Source organism: Hippichthys cyanospilos, chromosome 3 (assembly GCF_059441005.1).
Source record: "Hippichthys cyanospilos isolate Australia breed blue-spotted pipefish chromosome 3, RoL_Hcya_1.0, whole genome shotgun sequence".
In the NCBI taxonomy this organism is placed as follows: domain Eukaryota; kingdom Metazoa; phylum Chordata; class Actinopteri; order Syngnathiformes; family Syngnathidae; genus Hippichthys; species Hippichthys cyanospilos.
Window position 1 is genome coordinate 2,523,468 of NC_142371.1, and position 26,076 is coordinate 2,549,543.

The 26,076-nt window shown below is 39.4% G+C and overlaps 1 protein-coding gene across 6 annotated transcripts in view; it reads left to right on the forward strand.

Moving 5' to 3' along the window:
- Window positions 1-1,503: 1,503 nt before the first annotated feature.
- The window catches only part of LOC148425423 (kinesin-like protein KIF13A), a 46,587-nt gene continuing 22,014 nt past the window's right edge, over window positions 1,504-26,076 (forward strand). For all 6 annotated transcript variants that reach the window (XM_088410179.1, XM_088410180.1, XM_088410184.1 and 3 more), the window contains exons 1-6: window positions 1,504-1,855; window positions 2,029-2,119; window positions 17,236-17,251; window positions 20,306-20,366; window positions 21,872-21,964; window positions 22,972-23,152. In XM_088410179.1, the coding sequence (XP_088266305.1) occupies window positions 1,801-1,855; window positions 2,029-2,119; window positions 17,236-17,251; window positions 20,306-20,366; window positions 21,872-21,964; window positions 22,972-23,152 (497 nt within the window). In that variant the 5' untranslated portion in view covers window positions 1,504-1,800. The remainder of the gene's footprint in view (window positions 1,856-2,028; window positions 2,120-17,235; window positions 17,252-20,305; window positions 20,367-21,871; window positions 21,965-22,971; window positions 23,153-26,076) is intronic.

Below are 26,076 nucleotides of genomic sequence, written 5' to 3' on the forward strand. Positions count from 1 at the left end.
TTTTTGTCACGTAGAATGGCTGCCTTGTCTCAATAGCCTTCATGTGATGTAATGAAGGTGATGTTTTATTTATTTATTTATTTATTGTATAACTGAACTGCAAAACGTTCACAAAATTGTTCTACAGGTATTGAAAGCATGGTGGCAAAATATGTCTGCCTCTTTTTAGGCGCGACCTGACCTACGTAACCTGACTTCAGTAGAAGCGTGGCAAAATATCATACGAGACCTTGCGAGATTAAAACGACACAATAGTTCTTGAGGTAGTTCAACTAGACATAAATCGAAGCCTTACATTTTGATGCTGACATCCAATTGCAGGTGAAACTGATCACTTTTGAACATACCAGGCCCAGTTAAATGTGTCTGTCATCTGTGTATCTGACATCATTTTTCAATGAAAAAATATGCCTGTCTTAAATCTTACAGTTAAAATTAGAAAAGTTTATTATAAAACATATTTACTGTAAGAAATTTGGTCATTTATTATTAAATGGAAATGTGTTATTTGGTCTTCTGTGATCATAATTATTTTTCAGCTCCCCCTTCCAAAAAAAAAAAATGTCTGAGTAATAAAATAATAGTAATAATCCCTGCAGGATGTACTTATTGCTTATTACTTTACTACCATTCTAGTATGGGGAGAATCTGGGTTTTCAAACAAATAAAAACAAACCTACTGAACATAGAATTCATTTCATGAACTTATATTTTCCTAAAACAATACATTCATTCAATGATTATTTTTAAAGTATCTTTTGTTTGTTTGTTTTATTTAAAATCTCGAGTACCCCCTGGAGTTCCTTCAAGTACCCCCAGGGGTACTCATACCCCCATTTGACAACCACTGAGCTAGAAAATATTTTTATTTTGCATAAAAATCCTACCTGAGTGGAGCTTGCATGTTCTCCTGTGCCTGTGTTTTTTCTCTGGGTTGTCTGACATATTCCCCAAAATATGCATGGTTGGTATGCCTAGAGTGCCTTTGTGAGAGTGAATGGTCGTTCGTTTCGTGTGCCTTCTGATGGGCTGGCAACCAGTTTTGGATGTGTCCTCCTGCTGCCCAAAGACAGTTGGTCTCGGCACCACAAAACCCGCTACACTTGTGGGGACAAGCAGTTTAGAAAATGAATCCATCCATCCAATGACTAAAGTTGTAGTTCACCACTAGATGGCGCTGAACTCTACACAGTGTCCCTTTATTTCTTGTGGTTGGGGTTTATTCATTTGTCACAAAGAGCATTATGGTCTGAGTAAAATGTTTTCACTAATACTACAGCGGGCCCACGAATAGCCCACCGGCCACATTTTGGACACCGGTATTGATGCCCAGCAATATTTGGGTGACAAAATATCATTTCATAGGAGCTTGTAAATCACTGCGCTACATCACATGTTGTCACCGCCTCCCCACCAATGAGCTCCCGGGTTTGGTGCACAGTGAAAAAAAAAAAAAAAAAAAAAAAAAAGGGTTTGCCCCTCTTTGGGCGCTTTGGTGCAGCCTCCATAGCCTGCCAGAGGAGAGCAGAGCAGAGCCGTCGAGCTCCCGGACGGTGCGTGGAGGAAGATGGCGGTGGGGATGCTGTCTGGAAGCGGAGTCGAGCTGTGGATTTGCACCTAAAAACCAAAGACCGGTGGATATAAAGGACAACCATGGACGCTTTGCTGACGTTTCTTTTTGACGAGCGGACGCTTTAGTGGCGCTTTGATTCACGGTCTGTCGCCTTTTGCCTCGCTACAAATCCGGACTTGTCCGGAGACTTTCTCCCGCTGAGCAGAGAGGCAAAAAGTGGACAAAAAATGTCGGATACAAAGGTAAAAGTTGCAGTGAGAGTTCGCCCTATGAACCGCAGAGGTGAGTCGTTTTAAGTGTTGTATGTGTGTTGGTAAATTCCGCGAACTTTTCATCTGGTCGCTTTCAAAGAGCGCCACTTAATAGACTTGTTGAGTTTGAGCGGAATCAAATCAATTCGCGTTTTCACACCCAGTCGTCTGCTTTGTTTTGCAAAAACAAACGTCTTGGTGCAGAAATTGAGCTGAATACAAAATGCGTGGTGGATATGGAGGACAACCAGACGGTTCTGCACGCGCCGCCCTCCAATGCAAAAGGAGACAACAGGTAAAAACAAAGCCAAATGTTCCTTATTGTTTACATGGCATCACTCCCAACACAATTTGATTTGAATTGCGGTCGTCCATCCGTCAAAATGTTTTCTCTTATATGGTTTGGATTACTGTGCTTGGTTTGAGTGTCACCAAATATTTGGAGCACCCTAGGAGTTCCGGGGGTGTTATGTAAACGTCTGACCCCAAGTGCAAGTGCACAAATAACTTTGCTGCAGCATGCAATAACATAACACACTTGTATTTTTGGTGTCCTATTTCTTGTGTGAAGTTTCCTTGAAGAAATATTTGTGTAACATAATGTTTTAGTTTTTTTTTATTCTCATGTAACTTAATGGAAAGTCCAACCGATTATGATGATTAGGGTTGCTGGCTTGCTGGTGCCTATCCCAGCTGTCTATGGGAAGTAGGCGGAGAACGCCCTGGACTGGTTGCTATACAATTGCAGGGTACACAAGAACAGACAACCATGCACGCAATCAATCACACCTAGGGACAATTTAGAGCAGAGGTGTCAAACGTACGGCTCACGGGCTGGATCTGGCCCTTGAGTGGATTTAATTCGGGCAGCATCATTATTTTGTGAAGCATCACAAAAATGAGTAGCACTGCAACTTAAGAGCGGAAGTGACCAGTTGCTACCCCTGAGCAAAATAGTTTGCCGATTGCTTCAGTGACACAATGTAGAAATCTGACATGAAGATTTTAATTATATATAGCATTCGCAAGATGTGACAAGAAGAAGAAAGCACTCGTTGCTGTTCTAGTATACATCTTTACTCTTCGCATCACACTACTGCACAACATTGTCCAAATCATCAAAGTCGAAGCCACAAGGTTCAAAGCATCAAAGGTTCAGTCCAACTTGCATGCTGGGTGAGAGGCATGGTCGTAATGGCCGCCACAGCATAACCATTAGCATCTAGCTTCATCGTGCTACTACACAGCGCAGGTCGCCCCAAAGAGATTCACTATGAGCGCGGGTCGCCGTTATCAGACATTCGGCATAAGTCCGTGTTCTAGTAAGTGTTCTATAAGTGTTATAAACAATCAGCCTTGTATTTCTTTTAAGTTTTACTTGATTTACAGCTCAGCAGTTAGCACATAGTAATTTGACGTGATCTGACTTTCTTCTTCAAGCTTCAAACGTCTTGTCATGTATATCATTACGTGGGTGCCGCCCCGTGTCCAAAATGAGACACTACAGCACCATTTTAATTGTTCTTGACTGCACTCCTTGCAAAAAAGGTGAACAACCACAAATTTTGTTTTTTCCTTCCATGCAATATGTGCTTTTCCATTGTATTTTTTTATTTCCTCCTATGTGTTCTATGCAAAATAGGTACTTTATGAACAAACGGAAAAGACTGTAGAAAATCTTCATTCATTTCATGCAATTAAAGGAAAAATGCTAATACTGGGATACAGGGGACCAAAAAGGATGTTGTTACTGTCAATAATAATTGGTGAGGAATTGGAAGCAGGCTGGTGTGCATAGCAAAATATCTACATATTATTTTCAAGTGTGGGAGGAAGCTGGAGTGCCCATAGAGAACACACATTGGCATAGGGAGAACATGCAAACCCCACACAGAGTGAGCTGGAATTGAACTCTGTACTCTGAGGCTAATATGCTAACCATTCTTCCACTGTGGCACCCTAAATCGAGAGTCTCGTGAGATCATTTTCTTCACGCATTCTGGTCAATATTGCACTTGTAGAATATGAATTAACCCTCCTGTTGTTGTGGGTCAAACTGACCCATTTGAATGATATTTTTTTTTGCACTGCACTGCACTGCACTATACCTTTGCTTGGCTATCAGACACAATTTTGATTTGTACGTGGAATTTAACATTGTTTGACATTTTTCTTAATAAATCTTAACACGGGTCAAAAAGACCCACAAATATGAATGCTTTAGCTGAGGGCAAAAAAGACTCAGTGTTAGTAGGATTATCCACACAAATACTTGTTTCGAACACTTTTGGATAATTGAACATACTCTAGGGTCATATTGATCCAGAGACATCATTGCTGTTACTGAAAAATGAACATAACACTAATTAAAACAAAGTAATGATTTCATGCATTCCTGCCACATTTGAGTAACTAAACACCCCCCGGGTCAAAATGACCCAAGGACTTTGTTTCTTGCAATCTTGTAATTTCTTGCTTTTGACAACCTAGCAAGAGTGCCCAAGTCCTGTTCTCTGGAGCCCCTAGTCAGCCTGTTTTTGTTGTTATCTGCAAGCTTCGCAGAAGCCTGACAACAATCTAAATCGTTTCAGTCGAGAGGGTAACATCCAAAACAGGGTGGCTAGGGGCTCTTGTGAACCGAACTTGAGCGATCCTGGGAATATAGAATGTTGGGTCACCCGTTTTCTGTGTTTGGCTTGAGTTTGACTTGATTTTCCCCTGAAAAAAATTGGTTCTGACTTTATAAGTCTATCATTATTTTGACATCTTACTGTGACAAATTTGAGTCAGGTATGTCGAAATTAATCAATATTTTTCCCCCTTGACAACAGTTAAAATATTTTAGGGGCTTGACTGAGAGTTTGGGAATCCTTGACGTCGCTAAAAAGCTAACGAACCAGGTTGGAACATGTCAGTTGTGCATTGCATTTGGCAATTTGAAACGTCGCCAAGTAAAGTGATAGGCGACTCCCATCAGCGTGCAACTCGATATGTTGGCTCATTGACGTTAAGTTTCCAATAGCCATCGGCTCAGCAGAGCAATTGTGACGCATTTGAACCCAGCCGCTGAATGTCTCGAGGTTTTGCTGCTGAGCTAATTTGAGCCAAGGGTGCCGGGTAACATGATGGCGTTTCACACTGGAGCAGAGGACGGACACTTAAAGACATGCATGGAAGCCGTAAAATATTACGGGTCACATTCAGACCTAATTTAAGCAAACAAAGTGTGGCATCATTATAATACTGCTTAAAGTGCCTTGTTTAAGCGGATCTATTATAGGTGTCACAAATTATTAAACAGATGTCTTCATTAACCATTGGTGCAATATAGTGGCATTTTTAACTTATTGGCTGTCACTGAAGGCATTTAATAAGTTAACTCATTTAATGCCAGCCCAGTTAAAATGGATTTTTGATGTCTATAGCTCTCAATGGCTGTAAATAAGCAACGTAACTAGACCTAGAAAAATTGATCTACTAATTGATTATGAAATTAGACAACTGTTTTCGTAATTGATTAATAAGCCTGGGTTTAATGTAAAATGAATCAAATCCTTACATTTCAACCTCTCAACAGTAATTATTCTGACTTCTGTAGCCCTTCATAAAAATTGTTCATGTTTTGTTTAATCAAAATAGTATATTTCACATTACTTTGGGAAAACGATGACTGAAGCAGTGACTGAATCAATTAAAAAAATGTTTGTGACATCAATCCCTCTGGTGGAATATTGCTTAATTGTTTTTTTTATCACATACGATATAAAATAAAACAGCAATTGGTATTTAAATTCTAAATGAGAAAAAAGAGTTTTCTGTAACACACTTTAATGCAATATAAAATTGTATCTGAATATTCGGTTAATCGATAAAATAATCAATAGACTAATCAATTATAAAAATATTCAATAGTGACAGCCCAATACTTAACACGCAACTAAAGTATAACATCTATAAAATATAAAATGTTAAAACAACTAAAGTACTTTTTGAACTAGGCTTGCCAGGATTGCATCTTGTTAGAATAGAATATTGCTTCCAATAATTTAATACAATTTTGTATGTAAATGTATCATAAAACGTTTTTTTCCCATATTACTGTTGATTAACCAGTTGCTTTTTTTTTTTTTAAATTGAGTATTCTTTATTATTAACTCGATATTAACTCGGATTTAATATCCGGACTCTGACATGTCCCTGACATCAAAGGCGTAAAAAATTCAATTCAATTGAAAGAAATGGGTTGATGTTAAACTCACTAATTTTTTTGAAACTGGTTTACAAAATAAAACCATATGGTTCCAAAACCATTTAGTTTGTTTAAACTCAAAAACATAATCAACCTGTTTTCATGAAGGTCTACTAAAATCGATGGATAAATACTGTTGAGAGTCTTAAATCAGAGGATTTGGAGAATTCTAAGCCAAAAATAGCTCAACATTGACTCATTTATTAAAATCCGTGTCGATTGATAGATTAGTTGTCATATACAATTAATTTTGACAGCTGTACTTGAAGCAGTCTTAACTTAAACAAACGAGATGGCGAAAGTTGCGTCAGAATTTTTTTTAACACTGGCTGCATATTTTTAAACAATTACCAGTTGGTGGCGAGCAGCTATACAGCAAAGCACGTCTCTACAGTGACCGCTCACAATCTCACCAACCAACAATTTGCATTTGGCATTTGGTCATTTCCAAAAGATGTATTGGGACGCTGGTTGCTATTGTTGAGGGCGGAGATGAAGTGTGTTTTCACATTGCCTTCATATGTCTGCTGCTTATGTAACAGTTTTGTATGTATTTAGGTTTTCACGCCAACTGGATCGTTTCAGATCCGTTAGTCCTATTTCTTTTGATTTTGATCATATTTGGAATGCTAGCTAAGCTAATTCACTGGCAGGCTAGTTGAAATGGATTTTTGACTTCTATAGCTGTCACAAGCGCCTTCAGTGGTAATGAATGAGTTAAAAACTTTCGAGCTGATGTCCAGTGCGCCAAATCCTAATGAATTGTGTTGTCCGGCCACGCTGCATGTGTCGTGACTTGATGCGCAGTACTCTTGCTGCTGGTGATTTGGCTCCTCGTGTTTAGACTACAGCGGTTTTACAAAAGCATATAATTTGACCCTCGAGCTGCGAAAGAGCCTTTTTTTTTCTCCTTCCTTTTGCAGCCGTGTTTTGAGGACACCTGTTGCTGCGTGCTGGAGAAGTGTCCGATTTAGTTGGTGTTAAAGTGCCAAATATGGCTGCAGGGGACATAGTCATGGGAAGTTTCCCCACTCCCGTGGGAACGGAGAGACTTACGTTGCTAAAATTATGGAAGTGGAATTTGGTTTGGGATGCAGATGATCTCATGACGCGTCAAAGATTTGAAATCATGTTTTCCACAGACGGGCCACACAGCATCAGCAAACTTGTGCCTGGTCTGAGAATTTTGAGGATTTGCTTTGATGGTTGAGCTTCATTCTTTGCGCCACTCGTGATCCCTAAGTCGCCGGCCGATGCCGCGCAGATTGTGAAGGGACCCCAGGGCGGCAGGTTAAGTTTCCCTAAATTCCTAGTAGTCTTTCTCAGCTTTCATCTCTGTTATGCTGGCACGCTTGCAGCGTATTTGACATGGGAATGCGCGTTTTGTGTTCCGTCGACACAATGGGTTTAGCGGGAGTGGAAAGGCAGAGAAACACCTGAAGCTGCTGACTGGGGTGGCTACGAGTGGAGGGGCACGACAAGGAATTACCCCTCCAGGAGGGGGCCCGTATTACAGTCTGTCATGTTCCAACTTGCCTGCAGACATGACTGAATACAAAGTTGTCAAGATTTACAAAACTGCCTCTTGAGATGTATATCTTCTCATCTGTAATAACGATACCAGACACCATGTGGCATGGGAACAGAAAGGGAGGCCGGAATCAAACTTTACTTCAGAGTTCACTTTTTTATATATATATATATATATATATATATATATATATATATATATATATATATATATAATCCACACCGTATGGGATATATTAAAAATGTTGAGTATTCATGACTTTATTCTAACAAAGGGATTATCATTAGACTCTTAACCTCATTCTCTGAATTAAGACAAATAGATTTTTTGTTGCTAAGTTATAAACTATTAATCCTCTGCATTTACTGATTTTTAAATAGTATGTAGGTACTTTATGTAGGTATCAAATTAATTTGGGGTTCACCGAGGTGTTAAAAAGTCAAGGTTTCACTAACTGCTAAAACTGTCTCCCTGGTAATGAGGATTAAAATGTGTTCTCCTCTGCTGCTTGCAGATGTGACTCAACAAGCTGCCTCTGAAAATAGATAGCAACGCAGTTATTTTTTATTTTTTTTACTTTCATGGCCTGCATGGAGGAAGGAGGAGGCCCTCTTATCCCACAGGTGTCTAACTCCAGTCCTTGAGGGCTGGTATCCTGCATGTTTTTCATGTTGTTCGCTGTAACACACCTGATTCAAACAATTAGCGGATCAGCAAGCTAAATAGACTTTCACTTGTGTAGCGTTTTCCTACCTTTGGTACTCAAAGCATTTTACTCTCGAACTCACAGCTTCTCAGCTGGGAGGCAACCGCTCTACCACCGATCACCTCTGCAGGTCTGCAAGACTCTCAAACTCTGCAGGAGACTGAAAATGATCCTTATCAAGTGAATCAGTTGTGTTTGAAAGACAACATCAGAAACATGCAGGATACCGGCCCTCGAGGACTGGACTTTGACACTTGTGTCTTAATGCCTTAAGACCAAAGTGTCACGCTGGAGAAGGTAACATCTTTGTGTTTGTAAACCAATCGCTACGCTGAATTCGGTGATGTCGCCACTTCTGAGAGATGATCGGACAAAACTTGACCATCAAAATCAAGTCATGACCCTTAGCACGCCCTCCCGTGTTTTTACAAGATGGCTCTCAATGCGACTTCAAAAAGGCAAGCCTAAGCGCTCATTTATTTAAGACTAGTCAAGCGAACTTGTTTTTGTTATTATTTTAATGGTTACAAGTAATGTGATTTTGAAAATAATAAATTTTTTAGAGGGTTTTTATCAAAGTCTAGGGTGCCTCACAGTGGACATTGCGGACACATGGTGCAGTTGGACAATAATAGGACTTGTGATATGGTATCACTAAAGCTTGCATAATTAGATGGAAAACTGTTTTTTTTTTAACTTCTTTGCATGAGTGAAGGATAAATAGATTTTTGTCTAAAAACATCTTATATGACTGGACACTGTGACTAGCTAATAACATTTAAAAAAGTAAGAATATCAAAGTATTTCTTTTGCACTATTATTTAAATATTGTCAATTCTTTGTTTAAAAAAATCGTATTCAATGGAAGAAAATAGAGCTGTAATTTTCATACTGTGATGCTGTTATATCTTTGCTCATCTTTGCTCATATCAAAATCTAATATCAACCCACGCCTTCTGTCTACTGTTAGTTTTATTCTAGTCCGCTTTAGTTTTAAACAAGCTACTTGTACAAGGTTTAGTGCTATTATCTTTCTTTTGCTCCTGAGTTGGTACTGTATTAGGTGCTACTGTATTAAACCCACATCCTGGCTTTATTAATTCAGTGTCTTCAAGCATACATAATGCTTTTTTACTTTTTTATAAGCATAATGATCCTGCAAGCAGCTGTTCAGCTTACCGAAATGACAATACCGCCTTGTCCGGTGACTGCCCTCGGGAATGTTCCCTTTGTCTTTCTTTTATTCAGCCTGTGTCAGTAATCAACATTTCCATGGAGTAAAATGCTCTGAGATCTTCCTGGTGTAATAATACATTAAAGCAAACATGCTGTTCACATAAATTGACTTGCTCATATTAATCAGAAAAGGGTTGATTGTTTAGAGGCTAGCCTTTTGTTTTCCTCGTTCTGCCCAGAATGGAGAAAAGATGGCGTCGTCCATCTTTGTTGCGTCTGTGGTTCATCAGCCTCAGATGTGGTTTCTCTTGCGCTGACGAAAAAAAAAAACCTAAACTGGAATTTACACACCACTTTTGCTTGTCTCTCAAGTGAGTGGAAACGGCCAATGGATCAATTAGACATAAAATGACGTTTTGATGTGTGTTTCTCAGCCATCCTGTTGCTTTTGCGACCTTTAGTCCATAGCGGCCACACGCCGAACCTATTCAAACACGTGACATCCACAAGTGGAAAGGGTCAAAAGAGGGTGTGTCCCAGTAGTAAATGTCACTTGGCGGGGAAGAGTCGCATCCAAATCAACAGATTGATGAACTTGGTTTCCCTTTGAAGAGCTGCCTGTGAAAGCGATTGAATGCTTCTGGGGCGGCTCATCCTCCAGCATGCGTGGACCGCTCACCCACTTTTGTCACTGCAGTGTCACACATGCCTGAGTTGGATCCGACTTGCGTCATCTGTTGTGCCGCTGGCATGTGCGCAGGAAAATTCCCCAACAGCGGCGTACGGGAGCATCCGGCGCATTGCTCCTCATCAAGGCTGTTTTTGACAGCCTGAGCTTGGCTTTCGTGCCGGAACTTTGACTCACAAGGCCGGTCGTTTGTCTTGGCTCCGTGTTTGCGGGGCGGTTGCCGAGCGACAGCCGTTGCTGAGACACGGAGGAGTTAGCTAGGTTCGTGACCAAATGAGAAATATTTCATAGGCACCCAAATAGACATGTAAAACCTGAATGATGCACTGTTTCCTTTCAAGTGCAAAAAAAAAAGGCGCCAGTTACATAAGCCAACAGCTACATGTAAAAGTTAATGGTATTGTGTCCGCGTTTCAGAGAGTTACCTGTGGAGTACCACAAGGGTCAGTTATTGGCACTGGGGATGTCCAGATCCCGATCATGTGATGGGTATTCAAGCCGACTCTCAACATGTTCAGCTAATCGGAATCAGGGCAAAAAGAGCGGATTTAGAAAAAAGTCATGTTGTTTTGTTATCTTTTTTTTTTTTTTTTTTTTAGAAAAATACACAGATGTAGACTTAAGAAGATATTGCCAAAAGCAAATAATATTTGTTAAACGCAACATGGAAATAGTCCGTTTTCTGTTTTGTTTTTTTTGCTGAAAATAGCTAATAATGAAAAAAAAATTAATAAAAGTTGTTTTTTCATATAAATACTGTACACTTTTTCCTTAATATCAAGAAAACCAAATTTATGGTTTGGGGGAATAAGGAAATAATGAGGCTTTAATGCAAAAATTAGAAACATCAGTAATGACCCAAGTTTTGGAAATTAATTCCTTGGTGTTATGATAGATGAAAAAACAACATCAATTTCATATAAAGGTAAAATTTCAAGAATTGTAATATTGTATATTGGTTGATGTATCGTTTAAATCATAAGACCTTACATACAATGTATTATACCAATTTCTGTTGAATTGTGTAGTTATAAATAAATGCAATTTTATAAACTTGGGTTACAGTTTACCTTGCAGGATTAAAACCGCGTTCCTAATCTTTTCACGATAAAGCTTAATGGACTGTGAGGTAAATTGCCTGTCCATTGATTTATTGTTATTTTTAAACACTATTCTATAATGGGATTAAAGGTGCTCTGGGGAATCTCTGAACCCCTATTTGAATGCCAATGTCATAATGAGTAATTTAGTGATCTCCTAGGGCATAAGGTCAGAGCTGAGGACCGTGTAGATGTACTGTAACTCCATATTTCAATCTCAATTGTTGTTCTTCTTTGGTTTACAACCACATTGCAACTGAATAAACAACTGCACCTCTGCTGGTTGCTTCAAGAGACATGGGTATTGGGTAATTAAACATTTGCTATTTCCAGACCCTCTGTAATGCCAAACATGGAAAATCAATCACAAATCCAACTGAGTGGCCTTTTATACTGAAATATCTTCATAGTATTGATGCTAAAATTGAATGCCAGGCCAAGACTTTGTCTCAGTCATTTTCTACTTCACGGAATCTTTTTTGAACAAACAAGACAGCTCAGTGTTTTGCTGTGCATGTGTGCAGCGGGGTGGCCTTTTACTTTGAGTGGGTGAGGGCAGTCGTCTAGATTCGTTCTAAACATACAAGGGAAATATTTGAAATGAAGCCTGCACTCTAAAGGAGCGGCGTCTGCTGTAACCCAAAACTGACACACAGAGAGGGCGAGGGCTTCCAACGTTGTGTTTGGCTCTGAAACGCATATGAATTGTAATTGTCAAGCATGTTGACAGGCGAGTAGGGAAAAGAGTCTTATGTGTGGTGAAATTGGGGTTAAATGGTTTGGAGGGCTCGGGTTTTAGCAATTAGGCAGAATTTGATTCTCTGAGGTGGGTGTATGACTGATACTGTTTCTGCATGTGTGACCATGCGGGGTCCATTTGAGCAGGATTATGTCATCAGACTGTTAAACTGTAAATCCGAAATAACTTCATTTGCATATTTGGAGCTAACACATCTGCACTTGTGGGTGTAGGCGCTCTATTTTCATCTTAGGGTTTGTAAAAGAAAATAACATTGAGCCACAACTATGTACCTGCATGTACAATAACAATCAAATGAAATCTATTACAATAGACATTTGTGTGGGAAATTTATTATGTTATAATGTACCGGGATGCCATCTGACTGAAAAAAAAGCCTCCGTTGTTGAATAAGTGAATCCTGGAGTGGCATTCAAGGTTCATTCAATAGTTTGATCAAAATGGCCTCCAAAGGGTTTTCCAAAGATGAGAAGATAACTCCTTTAGCCGTAAGTGTGGTGTGCCAATTTAATGCTATTACGATACCTTTTTACGGTTAGGGGTTTGAATCCAGACTCCAACAGTTCTGTGTGAAGTCTGCATATTTTCCACATTTATCTCATATTCCAAAATAAATGTTTCTTAGGTCAAGTTAAGACTTAGTTGTCTGCAGAGTAGAATGTGAGTGTGAATAGTTGTTTTTCTTGTATGTCCCCTGCAATCAACTGGTGACATGTTCAGGGGTAGGCCATCTATTGCCCAAAGTCAAACAGGCTCCAATTCAACCTTGACCCAAGTTGAGTATATGCCGTAGGTAAAGTGGATGGGTGAACACACTACTGTATGTAGTAGGGATGCGCCAAAATAAAAATTATTGGCCCAGACGGAAACTGAGCAGTCAAGAAAAAATTTGTGTTCAGCTTGTATTTTTATTTCATAGAGCTAGACCAATATGTAATCAAAAATCAAACGTAAACCTAAACAAGTAAATTGCTTCCTAGAGTTTTCGCCAGTAAATGTTGTCCAAAATTAAAAAAAAATGTTTACATGTCAATTATCATTGTTTTACTTTAATTGTAAATAAAACCCAAAAGTGCAGATTATTCACAGGGTTAGCAAACTCTCTTCTAAAGGTTGAAATATTTCCCTGAAGTTAACACGGTTTAAAGTGATTTATCAACTGTCAGACTTTTTAAAAAAAGAAATGCCGGTATCTGTCAAAATGCCAAATATTGGTTTCAATAATCGGCCCAGCCATTAATTGGTCCATCCCTACTTTTTTTTTGAGAAGTTCCAGGCACTTTTTCATATTTTCTGCGTAATGTGGTTTTGCTGGATAATGCATACTCTAATCTTGTGTGTTTGTTTCCCGCTGAGCTAGAAGAGGACATTTTTTGGCAACATAATGACCCAGTGGCCTTAATCCTGCATATCCATGGGGGATGCTGTTACTGGCACTCCCACCCTTCATAACTTTTTTTCTGGGGAGCATACACTAACTGACACATGAGGCTGCAGACCGAATTGTGCACATCAGCCCTTTGTGAAAGAATTTTTAAAATAACCTTAGTCTCAGGGGAGGTGTTTTGTGTTTGAGATTTAAAGATCTGGTTGATAAGATCACCTTGACATGGGCGCTTTGGGATTTGTGGGGGGTTGGGTGAATTACAGTATAACTGTATCTGTCTTTCAGCCATGTTGATATCTTTTCCGGATGTCTTATCTTCAAATGGCTGGGAGCTAGTGTGCAGCCACCACACACAATGAAGCAGACACAACCAGTAGCCTTGGCCCGCCGTGTGTGCTGAACCACAACATAAGCCCCACAACCTCAACATGTCACACACGCTAGATTTTAATCAAATTGCCTCGAGGCTACGCCATCGCAGCTTTGCGACCGAGCGGCCACGGCTGGAACTGGAACGCCGTGAATACACTTCACTTAGCATTTAGGCTGACTGATTTCACGGCAAATTAAAATCAGTTGAGAGTTGCTGCATTCGCACCATTTTTAGCAGCTATAAGTATCACTTTTAATTTGTGTGCAGAAAGACTTAGGCACATTTTATTATTCAACCCCTAATAGATAGGATCATTATACATTGAAAATTCATGAAGGTATGGCATTGTTAAGAAGAAGTTAGATTTCTGGTGAGATTAAGAGATTATATCAGGAGTCTGAGTGGGAGAACGGGTGCCCAACATGCTGGAATTTATTAGGGAGGCTCTTAAAGTGACAGAGGCAGTTGAGAAGATGACCAAATTCACATTAAATAATCTACAAGTCATGAATGAAAGTCCACATTTGTCTTTAGTGAGGAAGTAATTGCGCTATCAAGATCTATTTATATCCACTTGGATACAATTCGCTCTATTGTCTTGCTCGACATTCTCGGCATACCAGATGTGGCCGTGTATACTGGACAGACAAAAGCCAGCCAGGGACGAGAGCACATGTACAGTGTCTCCTTTTTCCAGTCATACATCTGCACTGGGTCTTTAGTATTTCTCATCGTTGTAGGTTTGTTTGGCATTTGATTCATTGTTACCGTATTTTCTGCACGATAAGACGCACCGCATTATAAAGTGCACGTTCAATAAATGACCAATTTTAAAATTGTTTTTATCTATAAGGCACACTGCATTATAAGGCACATAGAATAGAAGCTACAGTAGTGGCTGGGGTTGCATTATGCATCCACTAGGTGGAGCTACACTTAAGGGATTGGCAACAAAACAAGCAGATAAATCAAACTCTTCAATAAAAATTTAAGAATAAAGATAATTTGTGGAAAGTACTGGAAGAATGGGGAAAAAAATACCTCTAGATTAAACTTTTTAGATCAATGCCAAGATGAATCAAGACTTTAAAGAAATATAATTATGTTTCAGTTAAATATTAAACTTAATTTTTAAAAATCTAGTTGCAACCAAAAACCTTCAAGTATATTGTTTTGTTGGTTTAAAAACAATTTCTGGATTTCTTTTACTAAATTGCGCTTTCTTTTATAAAAACACATTTTTTTGTGCCTCGTGCCCATATAAATTCCTTCAAAATTGGAGCATATATAGTATATCAAAATTTAAAACAGGGCACACATGGGGTGTGTGTTACCCCCCCCCCCCCAAAAAAAAAAAAAAAAGATAGTGACATTCTATTTCATGACTTTTTGAATCAAAGAGTTAATGCTTGTGTGTGTGGCAGCACTTGTTAGATGTGGAAATGTTATTGATGCTTCACAGAGATGCGAGTGGCCCTCAGGTGTAGCGTTTCCAATGTCATTAAAGCAGCCTGGCTAATAAACTGTGTTAGTTACCGTGCCAAGGTGATGACCTCCTCTGCCTTTATGCCAGCAGGCACTTAGTGGACGGATGTGATGATCAGTGCTGTGAGCTCAGGTGCCAATGCACAAGTAAAGGGACACAAGTATTGAGACACATCTCTGACGTACGTTTCCATTCTATCCGGTTCAGCGCTCACTTGAAAAAAAATCTATATCAAAACACTTTTCTCTTTCATGGTCCGATATTGATTATTAAAACCGTGAATCGATTCATTTAATGATTTTTTTTTTCTTCTCATGAAAGCGTTTGTGATGTCTTTTGTCACGCCAGATCTTGTCTAGCATGTCAAAACAGCATGGTGGAAGCCCTGAAATCAATAAGCTTCAAGGCAGATGTCTGGAATTTTTGGGGGGGGCGGGGGAGTTGGTCAAAAACCAGCAATGTTCTGAAATTTGTGAGAACTGTCACAGTGGTGAATGTCATGAGTTTACAGTGTGCCTTTGCCACTTTATTTACAAATTCACTTTGCAAGCATATGTACGGTATGTATCTTATTCTTGCTGATATCCATTCAAATGTCATTGAAAAAATGAAATTGAATATAACTGTGAATCACAATTGAATCAATTCTGGAAATTATTTTTGACAATCACCTCAAAGGGTCTCATCCTGTAAATAAATGTCAAAATTTGAGACAGTAAAGAGTGTTGTGAGCAACAATGTCAGAATTAAAATGATGAAAAAAAAAATCAAGTATGTTAAATGAAGCTTTAAAATTGTGGGAAATCAAGTTGCAAGTTGCATCAAACATTGCGGGGTGTTTTCTGAATGTGCTGAAACAACAGCCTGCACAACCGACAATCAAACACCACTCCTTAGACCGGGTAATATGGATGCTAATCTTTCTAGCATCTTTATCATAAGCTCCAGTCTACATGCTGGCTGGGCAAAAATGAGATGCGAATGAAAATGCTCAAGTTCTTAAATTGGGGGAGGAGTCTCATGCTGGGACCCTGTTTAAGCCAGGCTCCCTATAAACAAGAATTACTAATGAAGTATTAGTTGTTCATCTTCATCAATCTTTCATAAACAAGAATTACTAATGAAGTATTGAATAGTTTTTCATCTTCAGCAATTATCTTCACACATTTAAAATGTACTTATAAACATGGACTGTACAGCCCTGACCTCATCCTCCTTTAAAAACAATATCAGCTGAGATGAACAAGAACAGAGATTGTGAGCAGAGCCAGGTCCTGTCTCAGGACATCCAACATGAGTGACATCTAAGCACACAAATGTTCCTCTGGATGAATGGACACAAAATTCCCACAAACTTGCTCTTGCAACATCTTGTGGAATGTGTCCCAAAAGAGTGGAAACTGTTAAATTGAATGTAAGTTTAATGGCTAGTTGTCCTCTTAATGTTATTTTGATGAATTTCATCATATTTCACCATACTTGTATATATAGTTATGGTGGACATTTGGGCCTGTTTTGCAGCTCTGGGGAATTTCCTCTCCAGATAAAAGTGTAATCCTACATTACTTGAGGCTGTGTATACTGCACAAAGCTTTTGTCCTTAGTTCCGGCATCTGCGTATGCCGAGTGCAGCGAGCCCCAACCTGGCCTCTTTGTTAAGTCCACAGGCAGAAGATCTATTTACTCAACACAGTCAGTGGGACATTGAATGCTAAAGCTCTTCCCTCGCTTATGCTCCACTGGCCCAGTCATAAACCCAATCAAAGCAGTGACCAACCTCAGAAAATGCTGCAGAAGACTGAAAACAAAGTCTTTGATTTGGCGTATACACATTCATGCTTCAGCAATATTGAACAATTCTTTAGCACGTTGTGAAATCTCAGCATTCCTAATGGCTCTTTTTCTTTTGTTTCCGCTGGTTCCCCACCTTGGTTGATGGATTACACGTCATTCAGCAGGAAGCAATCTAAGGTATGTACCCTACGCCTCAACTGTCTATTGCTTTAACGACCGCGAGCAATCGACAGAGCTGATGCACGCCATCAACAGAAACCATTTCAGTGCAAGCATGTGAAAATGATCCAGACGAATGCGGAAGACAGTTTCCTTGAGGATGTGAGAAGCATCCTGCGCATCTCTGCGCACAATGGCAGTGATTGAGGGCGTTTCAGTCTCTGGGTTGGTCAGCAGGAGCAGGATAGATGTCCGTGTGAATGTGTCAGCGCTCCAAGATGTGCTGAGCACCCACAAAGCCTCTACAATGAGAGCGGGATGAGCGTGGACACTGGGCCAGTGTGTTTGCACGCATTCAAAGCTGCATTGTTGCAAACGCACCCCCACCTCTTCCCCTTGACGTTACACTGGTGACAGGGCTAGGGGATGGTTCATACGCCGGGGATCGCCTTTTGTGTCAAGTACACTTGTCCAGGAGCTCCCGGGGGACTGGGTGTCTCGGGCTTGTAAACTGAATTCACCCTGTCGCTCGACCAACACGTGTCTGCTGACTTGACTCATAGCATTTCGAACACAGGTTGCACACAAGTAGATAAGTAAAGGCGTCACTGTTGTAGCTCTTAGGACATTAACACATTTAACGGCAGCCCTCCTACTGTTGTCAATGCTTTTGAAGTACTGTACCTGCATGTCGATGGCAGCGACAAAATGAAAGACAAAATGAGACTCAGTACAATTCTCATTTGATTGCCTGCTTAAAAGGGTTAGTTCAAGGGTTAGGGTTAGGAAAACCCTTCGATAAGTTAGTTCTGCGAAGTAGAATTTGCCGACCCAAACCCCAGACATTGTAGGAATATCAATTAAGTGCATGAAATGTGTTCAATAAAACCTGGCCTACCTTTTTTCCCCATACCTACTGATCTCCTAACTGTATTACGGAGGCCAAAGAGGCATGTGTCTCTTTTTGGCCACAAATGTGAATTTCTTTTACAACACACATTGCATCTGAGCGTGGTGAGCGGTCGCTAACTGTCCTCGCAGCCCTGAGCACTACCCCCACACCCTACTCGGGTGATTCCCCTCAATGTAAGATATCTTAAAGGGCCATGCTCAGCCTGTGTTGTCAATCCCTCATGCATCTGCTCGCCCCTCCATATACATCTCTGCACAGCTCTCTCACTCAGAGCCACAACTGCACTGCCTGTAAGAATCAGGAATTGTTTTTGCGAAAACGCCTTTATCTAATACCTTGCTGCGATCGGAGTAGAACGACAAGCAATGGTTCGAGTTTGAAGCAAAAGTGCTTTCATATGCGACTGAACAAGACTGCATATTGACAGGCTGTTAGACTGCTTCAGACTCCACGTTCAGGCTGAGCAGAGGAGTGTTATTTACTGCTGTAAATTCACGCTCTTTTGAAAAACAAACAAAAAACTGTGCTATTAGAATAGGACGAGACACAAATTCCACGAAACGAAACATCCCACTGGATTTTCTTTTTGTATTAAAATTTTATTAAAATCTGGATTTTACTGTAAAATAATGCCCAGTATAATTGTTCGAGTTTTCAAAAATGTTAATCAAGCAGACAAAGAAAAGGAACAGGCTAGTGTGCAAATGTTGACATAATCTACCATAAACATAAAAGGAGACAAACTGTCTTTGTCTTATCTTCCAATATTTTGCCATTCTTTTCTTCCACTGCAAAACCAAAATATCACCACACAGGTGATTGGAAAGAAATCAGAGCTTGTTGTATTTCTCCTGTAGAGCTGCAGCTATTGAGTATTTTGGTATTTGGATAATTCAAATATGTTTTATTTAGCTTGGTGAAAAAACATCAACACAGAAGACCAAATAACATTTGACCAATGATTTGTTTTGTGTGTCATTTTTATACTTTTGGGGTCTTTTTTGCACATGCAAAAGTCGAAGTTGAAGTGAAGACTTGAAAGGATCTTTTATCCAATCAAGAGGCTGCTGAAACAAGACAGTCCAGAGGAGACCGCTCGGCCATAGCTAGCAAAGCAGCTCTAATTGAGAATGATGGCACTTTTTGTTCCTTTCAAAGGCACCAACTCACTTGACTGAAGTCACAAGAAGAGTTTTTGTTTTCAGAGCATTCACCGCCCTCTAAGCTTCTCATGCTGACTGCGCAAAAGCCGAAACTTCCCATCCAATCGCTCCTATCATGATTAGTAAGACTTTGGCAGCAATTTGCAACAGTGCTCAAATTCGAACCGAAGCTTAATCTTTTCAATGTCAGCTGTGTTTAACAGTCATGCTTTAATTTATGTGAATGCCACCACAATTAAAATGTTCATATTTTACATAAATAATGTCTGTTTGCATATATATATATGTATATATATTAATTTATGTGGTAAATGCCGCTAGAATTAAATTTTTTATATAAAACATTAACATAAATAATGCATATATTTTTTAAAGTAAAACCACCGTATAAATGGACCATATATCTTTGTGAGGCTCAAACTAAGTCAAGTTGAAGTAAAGTTAAATTAGTGTCGATACAAAGCTACAGTAACAGGCGCTGCTTTTTTTATGGGGCATGCTAAAAGAGCCCCCCGCCCCCCAGAGAGCATCTCTCTGTGTCAGTGTTCCAGAGCTCATGCAGGTGCCTCCGGGATACAAAGCAAGAGGTCTCTTCTACTCAATTCTGTGTTGTGAAACCCAGCTCGGAGGGCTGTGAGCCAGCACGCACCGCCGGGAAGCGCTCCGGCCCCGTTTCCTTGGAGACGAGGGTCACTTAGTGCTGGAATTTCTTGGGGGAGCGCTGACCCTGATTTATGAATTCATTTAGCCGCAGCCACTATGACAAAACCGCGAATAGCCGATTTGTACAGACCGTCTTAATGAGCATCACTTTGAACAATACGCTCAGTTAGTCCGCGTCTTACTCTTGCAGACATGCTGATTTACTTGCATGACATGCCACAATAAGCCCGATTTTGTGCCTTGTAAAGAAGCGGGATCAAGTTGTGTTGGACTGTACTTTCTTGGAAAGCTGTGGAAAGGGTGTTGACGAGTCTTTTACTGTCTTCTTTGCAGGTGTTCGCCTTTGATCACTGTTTCTGGTCCATGGATGAGTCCGACGTTCCCAAATATGCCGGTGAGTCACATGTGATAAAGACTTCACTCCTCACGAGAGAGTTCCAAACCTGCATTCCACTTGAAGAATTTGGCTCATGAGCTCTGAGAGAAAGCATTCAATTAAAAAGGAACAGGAAATCAAGCTGTGTTTCACATTACACTACTAGAAGAATCATTATTCAACTTAGATTTAGCTCATTCATGAACAAAGCCAACACCTCATTCATAACAGTACATTTCTTCAAATGTCTCGCTTTCAACAGCAAATTGTATAAAAAAATAACTGTGTTTTTGTCACGTGAGCAAAATTTGGACCCAGAAGTAGACAGTACACTGATATTGACAAGTTGAACTACTTTTTACAAAAAAAAAAAAAATCAACGCTACCAGAGCAACCCGACCAGAGCAAGCATAAGAAACTAGAAAATTAAACTCGGAAAATTAAACTCAGCAAGAAACTAGAACAGCTTGCAGTGAGAGCTTGCCTTTCTGACAATGTGTAGCTGAGCAACTTAAACTTAAGAAAATAAATACAAATAAAACAAGGACACCACGCCTTAACCCTATGTGACAAAATAGACCAAATAGACTGACAATACCAAAGACTCAATCAGTCACACTATTTTTTTTTGTCTTTATTTTCATGTTTACTCTATTAGGTAAGGAAAGTTAATTGGTAACCAAGTCAAAATGGAATTTGCATCTTTCTACTGTCGACATTCATTTCTTCCTGCCACGAAAGTTCATAATGATAATTAATAATTATACATATGTGAGGGGTGTGCCAAAAAATCGATCGCCATGAGAATCAATTGCATTTTTCCTTTTAAAAATGTAAATGAATTAGTGGAAATGGTGCCTTTTTTCTAAAAAGTGCATCTAAAGGTTCAAATACATGAAAACATGTAGAAAACAAAAGAAGTGAAAACGACAACGTCTTAACCAGATTTATGCACAAATTATACGGCTCACTCCTCCTCTGCTAATGAACAATAAACCTCCTTGGCAGTGGTTAGAATGCGTTTATATTTACATGTGCGCTCGGGTATTATTCTTCAATCAGATATCTTTAGCTTCTATTCATATGGCAAATGAATGCTTTATGCAACATTTCCAATGACATAATCACACAAGAAAATTGCTTTGTTTGTGCAAGCATAAAGCGCTTTTTCGTAAGTGTTGTGGCTATTTTGCTCGCCACTCGGTTTTGTGATGGAGATACAAACATGGAGAAGACAATCGGAGTGCTCAGGGCGCTGCCTGAAACGGCCGAGCCGACGCTTTATTTAGCTTATTAAACAGCTGTTCTATTTCAAAGTAGCACGGCACTAGAGCCTGTGCGGCACAGCCAAATAGTTTCAACATGAGCAGGCAGCGATCGCTCACTGTATTTGTCTTGAGATTTCTTGTTAACTTCTAATTTTGCCACATTGACATAAAGATGCAAACCAAAGCATGTGTCGGACAGAATGATGAGCTGTTGTTTACCTTATTCTCCATGGTAACTCATTCTTTGTCTAAAAGGTCAAGAGGTGGTGTTCAAGTGCCTTGGAGAGGGAATACTTGAAAATGCATTCCAGGGATATAATGCCTGCATATTTGCCTATGGACAAACAGGTAATTATGAAATTGGAATACGGTTCCAGTCAATAGTTTGGAAACACCCTCTAATTAAATGTGTTTTGTTTTTTTTATTTTAAAAAAAAATCTAGATTAATACTTAAGTCATTGGCATTATGAAGACATTTTGGTTGAATAATGTGGTAAACAGAAATTTTCATCAAAGATAGTTTTCAAAGGGTAGTTTATCAGTCAGATGCATGATGTGGATGATGCTTTTTGCCCTGGAATGACGTTCAGTTCACTGCTGTGCATTATCAAGAGGTTGAATGTCTTGACCCTTGAATGTGTCTGAGACCATTTTAGTTGGAAGGTATTTTCCATACTTTTAATTGGTATCAGCTGCATGATGTTGTGCTGTTTTTTTTTTTTTTTTTTTAAATACCGGTTTTACATCCCCTTCCCCCTGAGACCCAGCCTATTCATTTGTGTCCACTGTAGAGGACATTGGTCTTTGGTCCATATTTTTTTATATCAAGCTATTCTACTAATGTGCTCAGACGGGCACATCATAGTTTTTTATTTTGTTTCCAATTATGGCTCGTGTTTGGGTGGAATGCAATAGTCTTTGTTGTCTTGCGATAATTTGGAGTCATACAATGGACTTAATGGAATAGGCTGAGTCTCAGGAGAATGTAGGCAAGAGAATAACCTGCATGTTGATTTAATCAGGTGTTGTTTGCATACCAAACATGTGTTGACAGCTGGGATGTTTTTTTCCTAGAGGAATCACTTGTTTTCTTATAAGAAAACAAAACATATTTCTTTTATTCATGTGGAAATATTTTTAAGATGTAAACCTGCTGGAAAAAAGATGTTTCAAAGCTTGTTTTGTATCATGTGCAAGCAAGCTAATCGCAGTAGGAGGGAAAAAGAACATGAAGCAAAACATTTTTTGAATGTCACTTCTGTTAGGGGAAAAAAAATTCTTGTAAGGGGAAAGAAATCCTTGGAGGAAAAAAAAAAATAACCAGTATTTTCAAGCATTTCTGTCACGTTGGTAGGTTCCGGCAAGTCATTTTCCATGATGGGGAACGGGGAGCAGCCAGGTTTGATCCCCCGGCTGTGCTGCTCGCTGTTTGAGAGGGTCCACCAAGAGGCCAACGAGGGCCACACTTTTAAAGTGGAAGTGTCTTACATGGAAATCTACAATGAGAAAGTCCGCGACCTATTGGATCCCAAAGGGTGAGTTTGATGGATGATCTTGTGCTTGTCTCTCATAGTAAACACACATGTGACCTGAATCTGCGCCATAAAGCCAGTGAGCTAATGCTTTGGAGCCGCGGTGACACACACACACACACACACACACACACACACACACACACACACACACACACACACACACACACACACACACACACACACACACACACACACACACACACACACAGCTGCTTGCGCAAACTGTGGTGTGTCATTTTTCCTGATTCATTCCGACTTGAGCCTGAGCACTGACCTCGCTGGCTGCTCCCACTTTGGCTGTTCGCAGCTCTGCCTGACTCAGGGCTGCCACGGCGCCAAGTAGGAAGCCTCGTCCGCTTCCCACAGTTGATTGGTTTACTATTTACGCTGCGAGCCTTCGGGGCGCTGCCATTGTTGTGGCTTGTCTCATAAATGTGTCTCCATTCAGGATGGAGAAAAAGACTTGCTAAGTTTGAATGAAGGTATTTGAGTGGCATTGACCTTTTTGAAATTGGAGAGCAGCGCAAATGCAGCTCATATAAGAGAAATAAAGGTGATAAAAGGCTGTAGCTCCTCTTAGAGGTAGTTGTTGTCTTGTGTGTCTCAGAGACTAAGTCCACTTTTTAAGATGACTCTGCTTCCTAAAGCTATTAATTCCCACTAAGGATGGATGGGCAATGTATTGTCACAATAATCAGTAAACCGTTTTAAATTCTAATGATTGTGTGGAATCTATTGTTGAAAAATTGAAGCGTAATAGAGGCAGCGTCCATTCGTTTGTGCAAACAAGAATACATGAAAAAATGTATGTGCTGTTCAAAGAAAAAAAAGGCGAAAGATCAATGAATTGATCTTTTTTTATTTCACCTATAAAAATCCTAGATCAGAGGTTTTTATTCATGTTAGATACATTGTGTTATTGTGGCAAATCAAGTGATTTCAGTCATTTATTTTTTTGAACAGCTGTAGTTGTAACCATTTACCCTCTGCTGTATTATAGATTAGTCCATAATGCTGGCTGCAAACTTTAGTTTGGACTATCAGGAGGAATGTTTTTGTCAATCGCCAAATAATTAGAAAATATACTATCAAAATAAAACATGTATTTCTGATCATGGCAGACTTGTTGAAATGCGGACTGTTTTCAAATTAAATTTCGCAATGCAAAGACACAATGTAATGAGCTATGGCTCCTTGTTACATTGCCGTATTTGTGGTTAATGTTAGCTGTAGTTGCAGTTGCAGCTGGGTGCTTTGCATTTATGTGGCAGGCTAAATTTTTGTAGTAAGCAAGCTCCTTCGTATGAGTAAGAAGTCTTCCTTTTGCTACTGAAATTGCCCTTCCTTCTATAACAAGAGCCTATCATATTATGCACCATGACAGCCATTCAGACTCACAACTCAAACAGATCAAATCAGCAAACAGTAAGCTTAAAGTAGAGCTTAAAAATGTATTATATTTTCTAAATATCAGACTTACTGATAATAATAATTTTAGTTCATGATGATGTCGCAATGGCTTGTACTGTGCAATACCTCTACCAGCATTTTATGAGAAAAGCCATTCAAATGTTGCCATCCACATTAAAAAAAATATTTACAATTAACAGTAAATGGTGAATTTTTATCTACCTAGGGCCTAAATGTCGACTAAACCAAAATGCATAGAAAAATATACATTTTTGTCTTTGCAGGTTAAAATTAGCTCTGTCATCATTCCAAACATGTGAAGCTTTGCTAAGAATATAAACACTGTATCATGTGTTGCCTAAGATTCTCCCCAATGAATGGATTTCAGATGGAATAGCTGTTGAAATTGTAGTGGACGTGCGTGTCATCACGAGACAGTTCAGCCAAAACTGACTTGAGTTCGACTGGACCAAAAAAAAAAAAAAAAACTGCGGTAGGTCACTAGAATGGAAAGAGAACCCCTGGTAACTGCTAACCTGAGTAGAGGTAAATCCACCGAGTTGGATGGGGTGACTTTCTGAGCTATTGGATTTCTCCTCAACAATTAGCAGGCAGCCATGAGGAATTTTATATAAAAAAAAAAAGTAGATTTCATACAAGTTGCTGTGTATGGTGTTTCAGTTGTAAACTGAAAAATGAGGCACTCCTATGGGATGAATGTTTTCACGGGGGAACGGAGGGAGTCGTTATTTCAGCCATATTCAGTGCATTGGCCAACAGAACCATGTTGCTTATGCTTTCAAAAAGCCATAGCCAATCCTTTTTAGGCAATGGCAAGCTCTTACTTAACATTATTGATCTAAAAAATGAACTACATTAGACAGGACAAAAAGTATCTTGACAGTTAAACTATTCCAGATTTTATCTCGATCGTTCACAAGGTTTTACAGTAGGTTCTAATTTCTTTGTGTGTGTGGGCAATTTCCTGCCTGTTTTTTGACATGTCAGCCTCTATTTACATGACAATTTTTTTCAAGGATGTTCCCTTGAAAAAGAAAACATCTACAACAGCCAAATCTTGTCATTTAAGACGGAAATGTTTTTGCTGTCAGGTGCTAAATGTTAAATCAAGTTTCCTCCGGATCTGCTCCAGACTGCGCATCTGGCAACAATTTCAATCTAACATTTAAAATCCCATATATACCAAATGTTCAGACACTAAGGTCGCTTGTCATATTTCATCATATCAAGTTTTATTATCATTGTTATTATGTATGATGTTTGTATTTTATTGTATCCAGATGACATCCTGAATCTGGATGTAACATTCCTCCTTTCTTCCTCCAGCAATAGATGTTCAACTCCCAGTTGGCTAAAATACTCTTTGTATGCTTTTATTAAAAGAAATTATCAATTAAAAAAAATCACAATTGTACGTGTTTCCCAGTTTTAAAGAGTAAGTCAATCAAAAAAAACCTAACATTTTAAACAGTAAATGTTCAGCACCCGCACCT